This window comes from Callithrix jacchus, chromosome 14 (genome assembly GCF_049354715.1).
Source record: "Callithrix jacchus isolate 240 chromosome 14, calJac240_pri, whole genome shotgun sequence".
NCBI lineage: Eukaryota > Metazoa > Chordata > Mammalia > Primates > Cebidae > Callithrix > Callithrix jacchus.
Genome location: NC_133515.1, coordinates 75,997,292 through 76,014,076, shown reverse-complemented (window position 1 = coordinate 76,014,076; position 16,785 = coordinate 75,997,292). Strand labels below are relative to the sequence as shown.

At 35.5% G+C, this 16,785-nt stretch overlaps 2 protein-coding genes across 12 annotated transcripts in view; one reads left to right on the top strand and one right to left on the bottom strand.

Annotated features, from left to right (window-relative positions):
- Positions 1 to 16,785, bottom strand: part of SOS1 (SOS Ras/Rac guanine nucleotide exchange factor 1) — a 132,593-nt gene that overhangs the window by 17,919 nt on the left and 97,889 nt on the right. For all 3 annotated transcript variants that reach the window (XM_035272736.3, XM_035272737.3, XM_054245024.2), the window contains exons 11-17: positions 15,943 to 16,024; positions 15,039 to 15,161; positions 14,580 to 14,683; positions 13,207 to 13,429; positions 11,699 to 11,818; positions 7,769 to 7,931; positions 7,116 to 7,233 (exon numbers count right to left, since the gene is read on the bottom strand). In XM_035272736.3, the coding sequence (XP_035128627.2) occupies positions 7,116 to 7,233; positions 7,769 to 7,931; positions 11,699 to 11,818; positions 13,207 to 13,429; positions 14,580 to 14,683; positions 15,039 to 15,161; positions 15,943 to 16,024 (933 nt within the window). The remainder of the gene's footprint in view (positions 1 to 7,115; positions 7,234 to 7,768; positions 7,932 to 11,698; positions 11,819 to 13,206; positions 13,430 to 14,579; positions 14,684 to 15,038; positions 15,162 to 15,942; positions 16,025 to 16,785) is intronic.
- Positions 1 to 16,785, top strand: part of ARHGEF33 (Rho guanine nucleotide exchange factor 33) — a 142,924-nt gene that overhangs the window by 110,982 nt on the left and 15,157 nt on the right. The window lies entirely within an intron of this gene.

The window sequence follows — 16,785 nt, the reverse complement described above, 5'->3', positions numbered from 1 at the left end:
AAAAAATGAGAGGTGTAATGAGTAGAATAAGATAGAAGGGCATTCTAAGCAAAGCAGCAATGAGTATAAAGGCACTAATTCATGATGAAGCTTACTTGAAAGGCATACTTAGAGATAATATACTCTTTAGTACAGCTAGACCATAGGGGTTTGATGCGTGGGGTAGAGGAAGAGTGACAGGATATGAGGACAGACACAGGCAAGGGCTGGGTTTGTAGTTCTATATGCTTTTGCAGTAGTGGCATACCACAGAAATCTTTGGTCATATCCTTGAAAAGATAAAAGGACCCAAATCAATATTGAACAAATCAGCAATAATGAAATCTGATCAACATCAATGCCTGTTTGCTTTTTAAACATATCCAGTTATTAAGTGCATTAGTTACTTGGTTATTTCTCAGCGCCCAGGCTATGCTTGATAATACATTCATAAAACAAAGTTACTGTGTGTTCTAGTAAGCACAGGCTTCTTTATTTTCACTTCTGCCTGTCATGTGGCTCTTTTACTTTCAGCTATTATATTCTCCTCCACACAAGTTGCATGATCCACTCAGCTTAGTGTTCAGTCTGACAAACATGTCCATAAGAGTATGCGTATTCAGTGGCAGCCCAAATCAAATTTCCATATTGGTCACAGATTGATGGTCCATCTGTGAAGAGTTTGTGGGTATTAGTGCTTAGACTTTGTGGGTCATGAAATGCTTTTTGTTAAATAGCTTAACTTTTATCTAGGAGACAATTAGGGAATTATAAGGATCTTTGTTTGCATTCTAGAAGGATTATTCTAATTGTACTATGAAGCCAGATGGGTTGGAAGGAGTTAAGACCAGTAACAGGAAGAGCAGTTAGTAGGCTGGCAATAGTCCTGGTGAGATGATGAGGGCTGCCCTAGTGTCAATGAGGCTAACGGGGAGTAGATAAATATTTAAGAGGTAAACTATCCAAGAACTGGTTAACTGGTTTGGGGAGGAAATGGGGGCAGTGGGAATGAAGACTCTCAGCTTTGTTTTTGAAAGCACACTTGAATGAAGTTGTTATAAGTAGCACTTTGGGATAGTTCAGGATGAAATTTGGAAATTTTGGAAATTATTTTATGCCTAACTGATGGCTAGCTAAAATAACAAATGATCACAGCAGTGGTGTCCAAACTTTAATCTTACACTGAATCAGTTAAAAATGTTTAAGCACCTATCCTCATGTTCTCTCTCTATACACATATATAATTTAATAAAAACATAGTGTATATGTATATATGTATAACAAAAACCTGAGAATTATATACTTACAGTAAAGCTTAGTTGTTTTTCATGTTTTAAAAAATATATAAACAGATAGTTATTCCTGTACTTCAGTGTATCATTTAACATACCCTACTCTGGAGGGAAACGGAAAAGAGAGCATTATGACATAAGGAAGAGGGCTGAGGTTTTACCTTTTTTTGTTGATGTCTTTCCCATCCTTTCCAGGAGAAAGTGGCTGCTTAGGATTCTAGGTTTCTGTAGCATCTGTCCATACTTCAATCTATACTTGTCTACAATACAGTGTGATACTTACTACAGAGTGCTATGACTTATTTCTTTGCTCTTTCGAGGGAGCAGAAACTATGGAACTATATCTATTTGTCTATTCTTAGCATGTAGCCCTGAACATAACACATAGAGGTATTCAATAAATGTTTTTGACTGAATGAAAGAAGTATATTATTTCAAAATAGAAGAGAGGCATTTGAAAGACCAGGATATGAGAGTCAATTCTAAAATAGCTGGAAAGCAAGAATGGAGACAAAGCAAATTTATACATAACTGAAGGAGGATACAAGATCAGAGCTGTGTAAAAACAAAGGGCAAAGCCAATGCTAAAGGCATGTATGTTTGTACCCAGATGACCAACTTGATTAAGGTACATCCTTTTACCTTAGAAAAAATTCTATTTTTGAGACAGTGTCTCACTTTGTTACCCCCAGGTTGGAGTGTGATGGTGCAATCTCGGCTCACTGTAACCTCAGCTCACTGCAACTTCTGCCTCCTGGGTTCAAGTGATTTTTGTACCTCTGCCTCCTAAGTAGCTGGGACTACAGGAATGCGCCACTGTGCCTGGCTAACTTTTGTATTTTTAGTAGAGATAGGGTTTTGCCATGTTGGCCAGGCTGGTCTCGAACTCCTGGCCCCAAGCAGTTCACTCACTTCAACCTCTCAAAGTGCTGGAATTACAGGCATGAACCACTGTGCCCAGCTGGAAAAATTCATTTGTTAGCCACATGTCCATTCTACCTATAAGTAGAATATTTTAGTTTATGGAGAAAAACTGTAATATAGACCTGATACATCTGGCAGAGCTTTGGAAGGAGTAACTGCCCTACTTTTATTCTATAAATGATGCTAGTGCCAGCAGAAGATGGGAATGCTGGTAAGATAACAGAGGAAATATCAGCTGCTGTCCCTGACCCTCCCCCATAGAAGGGGTTTGAAAAACAGTATCCAGAATTTCTGGATAAGAATCTGGAAGGAGTTTCTGTAAACTACTATATAGAAAAGATGGAATTCAGAAGCAGCAATAACATCTGACTTTACCCACTGGGTAAGAACTCCATGAAAGGCTGTCTGACTCCCTGGACTGGTAACTTTTAGCTTAAAAATAGCAAAGATAAGGCAGCAAAACTGACCAGGGTCAGATGTAGATAAACTACCTTAAAGGAGCAGAGGCTCAGTAACTCGGAAGATGAGCAAGAAGAAAGGGTACAGAGGCTGGCAGGTGGGTTGTACCTATCAACCTTTGTGTACCTATCGAAGTACCTACATATGTTTTTGTATTCACTCAATAACTCACACTACTCACCTTAAAATACCTTATTGAAATCATACTCTAAAATAGGTCTGAAACTTCCTTCTTTCATTTAAGAGCATCTTATGGCTGGGTACGGTGGCTCATGCCTGTAATCCCAGCACTTTGGGAGGCCAAGGTGGGCAGATCACCTGAGGTCAGGAGTTTGAGACCAGCCTGGCTAGCCTGGCCAACATTGTGAAACCCCATCTCTACTAAAAATACAAAAATTAAAGAACATGTTAAGATCAGTTAAGTTTACAAAGATCTGAGAGAGGACTCTGGAAAGTTTCAGTTAATATGAATAAATACCCCCGGCATCAGGGTGATGGAGTAGCAGGGCCAAACAGTCAATAAATGGGTCCTGAGGTTTCTTTTCATGTCTGTGTACCAGAAACCACAGGATATCATGAGTAGCATGAGTATAAGCTAAATGAGCATAGTGACTGTTATTTTCCACTTCTCTAAGCACCTGACATAGTCCTAGTACTTAGTAGATACTCAAGAAATATATACTCACAGATTGAATGACACAATGTCAGATATATCCAGAGCCTTTCCAGTTCTCTTGAACAAACTGGTAATATAGTCACCATATTTAAGCAAAAACATAGGCTTTAATATTTTACCAGGAAGAGAAAATAAATGAACTCAGTATCTTAATGAAGAATGTAAAGGATCAGGCTGGGCACAGTGGCTCACACCTGTAATCCTAGCACTTTGGGAGGCCAAGGCAGGTGGATCTCTTGACTCAGGAGTTCGAGACCAGCCTGGGTAACCTGGTGAAACCCCATGTCTATGAAAAAAAAAAAATATATATATATATATATATATAAATTAGCCAGCCATAGCGGTTTGTACCTGTGGTTCCTCCTACTTGGGGGGTGGAGGCAGGACAATCGCTTGAGCCCATGAGGTGGAGGTTGCAGTGTGCCAAGATGGTGTCACTGCACTCCAGCCTAAGTGACAGAGTGAGACCCTGTCTTAAAAAAAGGAAAACAATGTAGGGGATAGGGGAAAGTCCTTAGGAAAACTAGGAATTAATAATGATTTTTTTTTTTGAGACCGAGTTTTGCTCTTGTTACCTAGACTGGAGTGCAATGGCGCAATCTTGGCTCACTGCAACCTCTGCCCTCTGGGTTCAGGCAATTCTCCTGCCTCAGCCTCCTGAGTAGCTGGGATTACAGGCACGCCCCACCATGCCCAGCTAATTTTTTGTATTTTTAGTAGAGACAGGGTTTCACCATGTTGACCAGGATGGTCTTGATCTCTTGACCTCGTGATCTACCCGCCTCGGCCTCCTAAAGTGCTGGGATTACAGGCTTGAGCCACCGCGCCCAGCCTAATAATGATTTTTTAAACCTCATAAAATCAGCAGAAAATTAAAGACCTTATCTTTTTGAAGAAAAAATAAGTAAATATAGAGATGAGAAAGTTATATTACAAATAGAGTTAATTTTATAAAACATGTTTGTAGATATAAATTGATTGCTAGTATTTTTTAAATAATGAAATGAAGCAATTCTGTAGCAAGAAGGATGCTTTCTTAAAAGGATAAAAACCATCTAATCAAGCAAGTAGTAAAATTACACTTTATCTCTGCTAAAACTGAGTTTAAAACAAGCTGCTTATTTCTGCTATTATTCTTAAAACTTTGGGAAGTTAATGACCAATTAAGGCATAATATAGATATAAGCTCAAGGGAAGTGACATGATTAAATATTTAGAAAACCCAAGGAAATTAAAAATTCTTGGAATTAAAGGTAATTGAATGAATGTCAAACCAAAAATACCTAGGAAAAATAAGGGGAAATGCTAAATATAATAAATGTTCTTTCCAAATTAACTGATAGCTTGTTCCAGTTATATCTGGGAACATCCCCCTCCACCTAAACTTATAAAGTTCATTTGGAAAAATAAATAGGCAAAATTGGACAAAAAAAAAAAGGTACTGAAGAACCCTAAAGAACCACCTTCATCACTGTGAAAAACTATATAGCAGGGTTTCTCAGTCTTAGCAACACCTGACTTTTTGGACCAGATATTTATGGGCTGTGGGGAACTGTCTTGTGCATTGTCGGATGGTAGCAATATCCCCATCCTCTATCCACACTAAATGCCTGCAGCACAATCCCAATTAGGACAATTAAAAAAATGCTTCCAGGCATTGCTAAATGTTCCCTAGGGGGCAAAAGTGCCCCCTGCTGAGAATCACTGATTATAAAGTGACAATCCTTAAAACTATGGTAGGGGTATAAGAAGTCAGTGGGCTGTAATAAGTATTAAAGAAGGAGGTCCTGTATGTAAACAGGGAAAAAGAAGAATCATTCAATAAATCTGGGTTAACAATAATTTGGTGGGGAAGTAAATTTGAGTATTTCATAAGATATCAAAGATACTTCAGTTTGATAGTAGAGTTAAATATAATTTTGAGTCATAAAAATGCTAGAAGAAAATATGATTGAATATTAAATTACTAGATTATATGAACTTTCCAAGGTTAGAAACAATAGAAATCAGAATGAGAAAGGACAGATTGTAGAATTTAAAACTAATACATGGCAATGATAAAAAGTAAAAGGCAGATTGTTTGCAGGATATATGAAAAGGGACATGGACAAAAGGAAGTGCAAATATTAAAGAAATGTATGAAAAAAAAGTCCATGGTAATCAAATAATGGAAATTGTTGTAACAAATAGCTTAGTAGTAATAACAGAAATGAAAAAAAAAAAGTATCCAAAATTGGAAAACATGGGATGATATTTGCTTTGTCATACCCTTGATGGCAGCATAAATGTCATACACTTCTCATGGCAGCCCTTCAGAAAGCTACTTAAAAATACCTAACAACAGTTTAAAGATGGACCCCTTTTAACCTATGTAAAGTAGACCCTTATCCAAAGGTGGTATGTTCCAAGATCCCCAGTGGATAACTGAAACCATGGATAGTTTTAAATCCTATACATACATACATACATACATACATACATACCTATGAGCTTAGTTTATAAATTAGGCACAGTAAGATATTTTTCAAAAAAAGCTAATAATAAAATTGAATAATTATGACAATCTATTGGAATAAAAGTTACATGAATGTGGTCTTTCTCTCTCAAAATATCTCATGTTTTTGGACCACAGTTGACCACGGATAACTGAAACTGTGGAAAGTGAAACCGTGGAGATAGGAGCACTACTGTAATTCCTCCTCTGGTGATCTATCTCAAGAAGATATTCTCAAAAACAGAAAAATAGTATAAATGAAAATCTAAATCAGAAAGTTATTTAGAAAGCAAAAAAAGCTGGAAACCATGTGTCTAATCACAGAGTAATGATTAAACAAATTGTCCAACTTTAAGGAATATTATGCAGCCACTATATATAATTATTAAGATTATCTAATAGAATACAAAAATATGTTAAGTGAATAAAGTAAACTTAATATGCACATCATACAATTACAATTATATACAATGTACACAGCAAAAAGATTAGAAATAAATACAAAAATGGCTGCTCTAAAACCCAAACAATAAAATGTGGGAAAATATATAAATTTTTAAAAATATCAGGACATAATATTGTTATATGCAGTGTAATTTAAAACTATATAGAAAAAGTACATATAGATGAGGAAAAGGCTAGAAGAAACTACAGCACATACTAAAGTGACTAGAGAGATATAGTTTCTGTAAGCATTCAAAAGAAGGATCATTAGAGCATATACTCAGGCAGAGAAAAGATGACAGTAGAAAAGAGATAATTGAATACATGAAATATGGGGAATAAATAATGGAAAAAGACAGAGGAACCTACAGAAAGGGAGATTCAGGTGGTAGATTCAGTCCTAAAAGGAAGCAGAAGGGGAAAAATAGGATGAAGAGAATAAAATTTTCTTGTGCCAGAGTTGTGGGCCCAAAGGCACAGGCACACTATGATATTTAGCCATGTGAAACTGTTTACAAAAATGATTATAAATATAAATGAGTTTGGCCATGCCTCTCCTGTATTTAGTTTATTAAAATTCAATTAAAAAGGCTTCTATGAATATAAAAACAAAAGTATTATATAATATCTAGTGGCTGCCTAAGATGAAAATAGAAAATGAAATGTATATTAGACTTGACCTTAAAAAGTCTTAATGAGAAAAATTCTAAGGGGACTCAGGTGCTAAACATTGATTAAACAAGTATTTTCTGCTGGCATACTACACATGTAATTATTCAGTCATTTACTGAAATAAATGTTTTGTTTTATGTAGAAATGCAATAAAAATTCAGAAAGAAATACTTACCAAAGAAAGGCACACATGGTGGATTAATAGACCTGAGTTTTGCCAAATATTTCTTATAGTGATCTTCACTCAATTCATGAGCTTCTTCTAAAATTTTCTTCTGGCGACTTGGTATTTGCTATAAGAAAAAATAAATAGGAGCCATAAGTTTACAAAAGAAATTAAAGGTCTTGTCAAAACCCCCCCCCCCAAAAAAAAAACCAAAGAACTAGGCTAACAGAAAGGCCCAATACAATAATATTAATTTGATTCTATGATTGTAATACTGTTTCAAATAAACTATCTTCATACTTCATAGACCTCAGTATAAATTTACTTAAAGTGTGTGTGTGTGAGGGAAAGAGACAGATCTAGTTTATCATGCCATTCCTTACACAATTATGTGAACATTTAATTATATATTATCTTACAAATTAAGTGCTGAAAGTTTTTTCCTCTTCTAGCTTAGGCTGGGACCTGTGAATATATTTTAATAGGAATGTCTAATTTTTAAAAAGCAACCAATTCATTACAAAACTTAGATAATTCAGTCATTTAATCTGCTACTAAAACAACAAATGAGACATTTAAAAATTAAAGATAATAATTGTTAAAATTCTAATTTTTGTAATAGGGAATGAAAGTTCATTTTAAAAACACATGTATAAACCTACCTCAAATGTGTGGTCTAATCTGTAAACAGGTGATGAATTCATGGCACTGACAACTTCAAGGACACCATTAAAGTTGTTCAGCTCTTGAAAGACTTGTAGAATCTCAATTATTCGACTCACCACAGCTACTCTTTCTTCCAAATTTTCAGTTTCTACAATACATCTGGGAATCAAAAACAAAAAAGTGAACTAAAGATTTTAGAGTTTTTCCAGTAAAGTTATAGCTTAAAGAATTTAGTAAATATAATAGAGGGGGGGAGGGTGGCTATAGTATAACTACAATAGAGAAGACACATTCAAAGTAGAAGGAAGGTAGTATCTCCAGTCAGGCATACTGCTCTTTCCTGTTTTCCAGACTGGTACAGTCAATCATTTTTCTACTATATTTGATGCATCCTCTATTAGCATTAGAACTAACTGGTGAGGCTCCTATCTTGTGGAATGTATGTAGGTCTTTGTAATATGGGTATGTTCTAGTTGAATTCAAGAATTCTGTTGCCTTCTATTCTTCATCTAATTGCAAGATTTTAGTGATTAATGTTTATTTTATTTCTTTCATATATAATTGGCTACATTTCTAGGAATAGCTCTGTTCCTATGTTTCCTACATTTCTAGGAACAGCATTAAATGTAATGGCAAAAACTGCAATTACTTTTGCACCAAGCTAATATATAATTGCATTGAGATTCTGGACTTGTGATATGAGAGTGTGAGGAGCTCCACTGAGTAAAACTGGTAAAAATTATTAAAACACACACACACACACACACACACACTCTCCCTCTCTCTCTCTCTCTCTCTCAAAGTCTAGTAATGGCCCTGAGAGCAAATGGCAAATGAAGAAACATCTATTCAAGAAAATCTACAAAAATTTGTAAGCGAGGGGACAGACTCTGTGGTATTTGAACCAAGACTGTTCCCTCCCTTCTTCCTTCCAGCTCAGTGAGGGTGAACGGAGCATCTACTCCAGATTCCTACAGTCAAGAACTCCTAGCTCCCAGCTAGGTACAAGAGCAAGGCTTTAGTTTTCTCATCCTGCCCCAGCTGCCTATTGCTGAGGCTAAGTCCCAGTTGAGTGCAGCCGAGAAGTGGGAAGTCTCTACCTTGGGTGTGATGTTTTGAGAATACTGACAAAAGAGCCCTTCCTCTGGTTCCCAAGGGTGTAGTTCCATGCCAGAAGAGGCAAGTAAGAAGACCTCAGGCTATAGTACCATGTGTGCTACTCTGCCCTCTCAACCACTCACTCAACTCCTAAGGCAGAAGTGTCACTCAGAAGAGCTTGCCATTGTCCCCAGAGCTCTGTTTCAAACAGATAGCTCCTAATCTCTTGTCATTTGCAACAAAGTATAAAGTAGTTTAAATTTAAGGGTTCCCTTAAGAACAGTGGAAACTGTGGTAAAAAGCAATGGGGAAGAGATTTATGGATCTAATGAAGATACAGCCTAGACTGTAGGCAGAGTAGTTTGCAGGAGAGAACTAGGAAATAAGACAACTGAGAGGAGCCCTCCTGGGGTCAGAACAAGTATCAAACAGAAATCTCAGAAACCATTCCTTCAAAGGAGCCACAATTTGATTGCATTATTTTATATAACAATTTATGCCACAAGGAAATTGTTGAAAACATCAGAATAATCAGCTGGCAAATTGTGGAGTTTAATAGCTGGGTGGGCTGGGCACAATGGCTCATGTCTGTAATCCCAGCACTTTGGGAGGCTGAGGCAGGTGGATCACAAGGTCAGGAGTTCGACCCCAGCCTGTCCAATATGATGAAACCCTGTCTCCACTAAAGAATACAAAATTTAGCCAGACGTGGTGCCCGCCTGTAGTCCCAGCTACTAGGGAGGCTGAGGCAGGAGAACTGTTTAAACCGAGGAGGCGGAGGTTGCACTGAGCCAAGATTGCACCATTGCACTCCAGCCTGGGTGGCAAGAGTGAGACTCTATCTCAAAAAAAAAAAAAAAAGAAAAGAAAAGAAAAGAAAAGAAAAGAAAAAGCTGGGTGTGTGTGGTCAGAGAAGGAGTGATGAGAGTCTTTCCAGTACCACTGCCGCTCAATAAGAAGCCCTGGAACGGGGTTGGGGAATGAGGAGCAGTACTCAGACTTGCTACTGTATATTATCTAAAATGTCAGGTTTCCAATAAAAAAAATGAGATGTGCAAAGAAATAGTAAAGTATGACTCTTACACTGGGCAGAAAAAAAGGGAACAGAAATTGCCTGTGAGAATAACCAAATGTCAGATTTAACAATAACAAATGATTTCTAAGTAGCCATTATGAATACAGTCACAGAATTAAAGGAAAGCATGAAAAAGAAGGAAGGGAAGGTATTGATGACAATGTGCATCAAAGAGAGGATATTAAGAGATAGAAATTATAAAAAGGCACCAAATGGAAATTCTGGAATTAAAAAGTACAATAACTGAAATAACTTACTGGAAAGGCTCAATAGATTTGAACTGAAAAAAAAATTAGTTAACTTGAAGCTAGAGCTATTGTTCAGAAATGAAGGTAAAATAAAGATTTGCCTGATAAACAAAAACTGAGAGAATCTGTTGCTAGCCAACCCACCAGAAGAAATACTAAAGGAAGTTCTTCAGGCTGAAAGCAAGTGATCCCAGATGGTAATTCGAATCCCCACAAAAGACCATCAGTAAAGGTAATTGTGTAATTATTAAAGACATTTTGTAAATGCATATTTTTTTCTAATTTCTTCTCATAACTGACTTAAACAACTGTATAAAATAATATAAATATATTGTTGAGCTTATAACACAGAAATGTAATATATGTGTAATATGTTGCCAATAATTTACAAAGGAGGTGGGTGAGAGCAAAGCTTTAATGGACTAAGAGGATGAGGACAAGGTAAAGTAGTAACTGTAACAATGTACTGTTTGATTTGCATCATTAATGAGATGTTATATGTATTACAGTACCACAAAAAAGGGAGAAAGGAAACAGAGCTACATAGGAGTAACATTTCTATGTATCACTGTTATTAAGCTACTATAAGTCTGAAGCTGATTCTGGTAAGATGTGTATGGCAAACTCTAAAGTAGCCAGGCAACCACTAAAAGAACCTCAAAAAATTTTAATAAAAAAAATTAGTGAAACTAAAATGCTACATTGGAAAAACATTCAATGTTTTTTAATGAAAAATATTGTCATTTTCATTCAATGAAAAACACTCAATGCAAAAGACAGGAGGAGTGGAAGAAAAACACAAGACATAAAGAAATAAAAATGCATTGGCTGGGAGTTGTGGCTTATGCCTGTAATCCCAGCACTTTGGGAGGACAAGACAGGCAGATCACTTGAGGTCAGAAGGTCAAGACCAGCCTGGCCAACATGGTGGAACCCCGTCTCTATGAAAAATACAAAAATTAGGGCTGGGCACGGTGGCTCTCATGTCTGTTATCCCAGCACTTTGGGAGGCTGAAGCAGGTGGATCACATGAAGTCAGGAGTTCAAGACCAGCCTGGCCAACGTGGTGAAACCCTGTCTCTACTAAAAATACAAAAATTAGCTGGGCATGGTGGTATACGTTTGTAGTTCCAGCTACTCAGGAGGCTGAGGCTTCAGAATCTCTTGAACCAGGGAGACAGAGGTTGCAGTGAGTTGAGATCATGCCACTGCACTCCAGCCTGGGTGACAGAGCCAGACTCTGTCTCAAAAAAAAAAAAAAAAAAAAAAAAAAAAGTAGGGGAGTATGATATCACACACTTGTAATCCTGGCTACTTTGGAGGGAGAGGTGGGAGGATCGCTTGAACTTGGGAAGTAGAGGTTTCAGTGAGCCAGTGTTGCGCCACTGCACTCCAGCCTGGGCAACAGAGTGACACTCTGTTTCAAAAAATAAACAAAAAATTGCATTGAAATTTATAACATAGTTGACAGCTCTGTAAAATATAAGAATGCCAGGAATACTTACTTCTCAAACCATAGAGTGAGGTTGGTGGTATGTCGAATCATCTTCAGAAGATTAGGAGAGTTAATTTCTTTGTCTTCTTTTGTCCACACACTTCCAACTAATTCTGATGGCTGTACAGCTCTAAAATCAATACATAATGCTACATGACACTTTTCCTCTAATATAGACATTGTTTATTAAGTAAATGAGATAAATAAAAACTTAAGTCCCATATGAACTTTCCTCTTATACCAAAAGAAAAGTTTGTGAAAACAAGGTATAACAAAAAATTATAATTATGCATATTTCCTTATGGCTTTTTTTTTTTTTGAGACAGAGTTTCGCTCTTGTTGTCCAGGCTGGAGTGCAATGGCGCAATCTTGGCTTACTGCAATCACTGCCTCCCTGGTTCAAGTGATTCTCCTGCCTGAGCCTCCTGAGTAGCTCAGATTACATGTGCCTGCCACCATGCCCAGCTAATTTTTTGTATTTTTATTAGAGATGGGGTTTCACCATGTTGCCCAGGCTGGTCTCAAACTCCTGACCTCAGGTGACCCACCTGCCTCAGCCTCCCAAGTGCTGGGATTACCACCGTGAGCCACTGTGCCCAGCCTTTAAAACTATTTTTAAAAATTAATTTTTATGGAAATACCTATGTATTTTTAGTGTTGCTTTATAGTAGCATTTTGCTTTGGCAAGGTTGAGATTCCTCCATAATATCTTTCCCAGCATTTATAAACATTATTAATTAGGATGACAAAGTAGACATTTAAGTAATGACAGCTGTTATAATCAAAGAAAGTAGAGTAATCAATGCAATTTTTTTTTTTTTTCGGTATAAAGGAGAAGAGGAAAAAACCTGTCACAAAAGGGTCCTAGGAAATAAAATAGATTCTAATGCTGTCATTTTCAGAAACATGATTTTTAGTGGAAGATCTATCAATTTAGCTCATTTAGTTATTTAAAAATGAATAATTTAGTTTGAGATTCTAAATAGTCCCATTTAAAATCGGAAAGATATTTTCAAGATAATTATATCAATGTAGTATGATAAACTAAAAAAGACTATAATGGCTATGATATAAGTTCACAACAACAGCAGTAGCTAACATTTATTGAGCCCTTACTCTGTGCTAAGTAATGTACATACACTGACTTTCAAACCTAAAAACAGCCCCAGGAGTAGCGTACCATCAGTAGCCCCATTTTACTATTGAGGAAAATAAGGGGCAGAAGGATAAAGTTATACAAGGAGGTTAAAGTTGCCCAGGGCCAGCAATTGCTTTCAAAGCCAGGATTTAAACCTAGCCTTACCAACTAGGGGTGACCACAGAAAGAGAGAAGGTGTAAATTCAGCTAGATGGACCAAGGGAGTGAAAACAGGAACTGCCGACCAGGCCTTATTACTAGACACTTCATGTAACATTTCAGTTAAGTCTTATGACAACCCTGTAAGGCAGAAATCAGTATTTCATTTTAAAACTTAACTCTTTTGAAAGATATTTCAGCCTGAATGTTAAATTACATACCGGTATAGATCTGATTCAAGTAAAGTGAGTTGTCGAGCAATTTCTATTGGGTGTAAGGTGAGCAGGTCAAAAGTCTCTATGTGCCCAGGTCTGCTTATATGCCACTCAACTGTGGGAGGTGAACTCTGAAATGTAATATTATGACCTGGTCCATTGTCTCTTGCAATTTTTTTCCTTTGGATTATTTTAGTGATGGATTCAACCCATTTTTTCATTGCTTTACCTGCAATACATTATATTTTAAATAACATTGAAATATTATTATTTTATATTTTAAAAATTGTTTAAAATCACACAGATGATTCCTGAATGTATTTTTGCTATAAAAAGTTCAAATGATCAAAATGAAAAATTGAAAGTTTCCCTTTTCCATTTCCCGGTCTCCCATCCCAATCTTATTCTTTTCCACATGGGTAACCAGTGTTAATAGTCTGGTATGTATTCTTCCAGATCCTTTCCAAACAAAATTAGAAAGTAATTAATTTGTAGAGCTTGTCTACCCCTATTGTTCTGATCTTCAGTTTAATGTATTATTTTATAATCCTCCAAGAAAAGGTTTATCTTACATAAATCACAAGATTTATAAGGATAGATTATACATATTCACTATTAATCTAATTAACACTGCATTTTATAAACCAATAAATATCAGTGCCAGAGGACTGATTTCTTCATTTTTAGTGTGAGTTTTGATGTGACTCTGTTTTGTATTGTACATGAAAGTACTATTATTTAACCCTTTATTTTCTGATTCTCATATAGGGCATACAATGGAAATGATAAGTTTGTCTAAGACTTTAATGCTTACGACAGTCTAAGAAAGACATCCTTATAGCCAAACAATCATATAGTCTTTAAAATTAGAAGGAAAACCTCGGAGAGTATTAAACCTAGCTCCTTATGTTATTGACAAGAAAACTGAAGTCCAAAGAATCTAAGTGATTTTGCCCAAAGTCACGTATCTGATTAGTGGCAGTGTTAGACACAGACTCTCAATTTAATCCACTCTGCTTCCTCTCAGATTCTCTCTATTGGCCTGTGGCCTGCTTGACCTCCATCAGTGGTATTATAATGGCACAATGTAGTTCCCAAATGCCCTCACACTTTTTGGATATGTATGAAAACTTGGCTTAACCAACTCTAAAATAATCAGTACGTTGATTCACTAAATGAAAATACATTGGATCAACAGGGTGACTGTTGAGGAATTTGCAGGTCTAAAGGTTGTTTGATGAAAATTTTTAATTTTTTCACATGGATATGCTGGTACTATTATAAACATCTCTTACTACTGAGCCACAATGACATCAATTGATAGTCACCATATTGGTGCTTTTATTACATACAAAACTAGGCATCTAAAAAAAACATACCTCTTACTGTTCCAATAAATTCTTCCATTCGTTGTAAAAGATCTGCATCTCTTTCAAAATCATAGAAGTGGTGCTCTACCCAGTGCCGACATACATTTAATACTCTATGGCATTAACACAGAATTGAATTATATGGGAACTCAAACATAAATACAATGCATAGTTCAATACAAATGAAAACAGAGTAACTCATACCAAATTAAATCTTTTTTCTTTTTTTTAAAAATACTGTCTTTTTCAGCTCCATCAATTACCAAATTAATCTTATCAGTGTGCTTAACACTTCCAAAATTCTATGTTGAGACTTGTAATTTCTGATAACTGCTCTGATTAGTAAAATTAATTTACTAATTTTATTGTCACCTCCCCCCCACCTTGTTTGGGAAAGGTCCTTATATACTTCGACATTGAAACGGAAGTTTGATACAGACTTATTTACTTCATTTATTTAATGCTTACCGAAGCTGCACAGGCTGTATATATTCTTTTCTAAATCTTTTTAATTCTGCACTCAAAGGTTGATCTCCATTCTCTATAGCTATGCGATCAGCTTCTGTTGGCTCAGGCTCTGGAATTTCAAACCTAACATAAAATAGAACAAATTAATGAAAATACTAATTATATTGAGTTATACAAATAGAAAACGACAAACCTTTTTACCAGTCAGCAAAAAGAGAATACTGTAAAAAATTACTAAAGATATGCATCAGTGTAAACAAGTGAGAATTCTATAATATTAAAGGCTAATAAAATTATTTTTAAAAATTTAAAAGTAATTTAAAATTTAAAAGTACTTTCTAATATAGATAAAACCACAAACAAAATAAAGAATACATGCAAATTCTAAAAATAAATGTGACTGTAAAGTTATGGGACTGATACTCATTTTTGGTTAATGGAATTACTCTAAATCAGGTGACAAAATCACTTTGAAGGGTAATTCCAAAAAAACTGACTGTTCTTTGTTTAGGTGCATGAAATATTTTCCTTTTATTACAGTATTTGTTCACTGACAAGCTCCATTTTACTCAACATGAAGTATGTTTGAAAACTTCTATTTAGAACATCTGATTCATCAAAATTTGAATTTCTAGACTCTACATTATACATTGTATATAAATCTTTAATTCTATAAATTTGAAATTTCAGATGATGAATTTTCACATACAAAAAGAATACTTATTTTTGTATTTAAGTAAAAGCTAACATAGAATAAATAATCATGTAAGAGATTTTATTTATTGAAAAAGTGCTTATGAAGTCTATTTTAAAGCTCACCTAACATATTTCTGAAAAACGTAAGATCTTAGCTCAATCTTTTTAAAAAAAATAATAAATTTAAATATTTTTTAACTGGACAGACCTTTCTATTATAAGACTCAGTAGTTCTTGAGGTTTGCAAAAGGATCTGTATGTTGTAAGAAATGTCCGAACAAAATTGGGATCTAAGAAGAAAAAGGAAAAATATCTTATTAAAGTCTTTGATTCAAAATGATTAAAACTATTATTTACATTTTCAAAATAGATCAAATAGTCAAGTTCAAAGGTTCCAAAATGTTTTGACAAGTAGAAGGCTTTAGACTTGGTAATGCACTGCTAGCTTAGTGCCTTCTAAATTAGTCGTGAAAACACTGATATTAAAACTTTACATCAATTTATTTCTTGCCATCTGCACACTGACAAGATGATCTTAAACTCATCGTTCATATGCATGAGCAAGAAAGAAAAGCAAAGGTAAAGCACAGAGCCAGGCTCCCCTCCCACCAGCTATCAGGATCTCAAAGCATCACCAGTTGGTTTATCTCCCTTGTAAAGAGAAATGCCACAGCAATAACCCATTACTTTTTCTTACATCAAGGTTAGTTTATTTGGGATTACTTATCTAGCTTTCTTTAAATCATGTTAAAAGTACACAGAACTGGAAACTGGAACTTAAAGTAGTAGCTTAAGTTAAATATAGTATTTAAATTACTTGCTAAAAATCTCACAACTGCTTAAAGATGCTTACAAAAACATATAAGCTATTAAATTATTAAATGTGCTAGAATATGTTGGTTTGGTCCTATTCCAACCTTTAATTGCCTTTATTTCAAGTAGTCTTAATGAGAGGTCAATCATAAATACAGGAGTCTCCAATTCCTTCCATGAAAGGACCTACTTTATCATTCACATCTCCATGAAGTAAAAACAGGAGGCTAAATGTGAT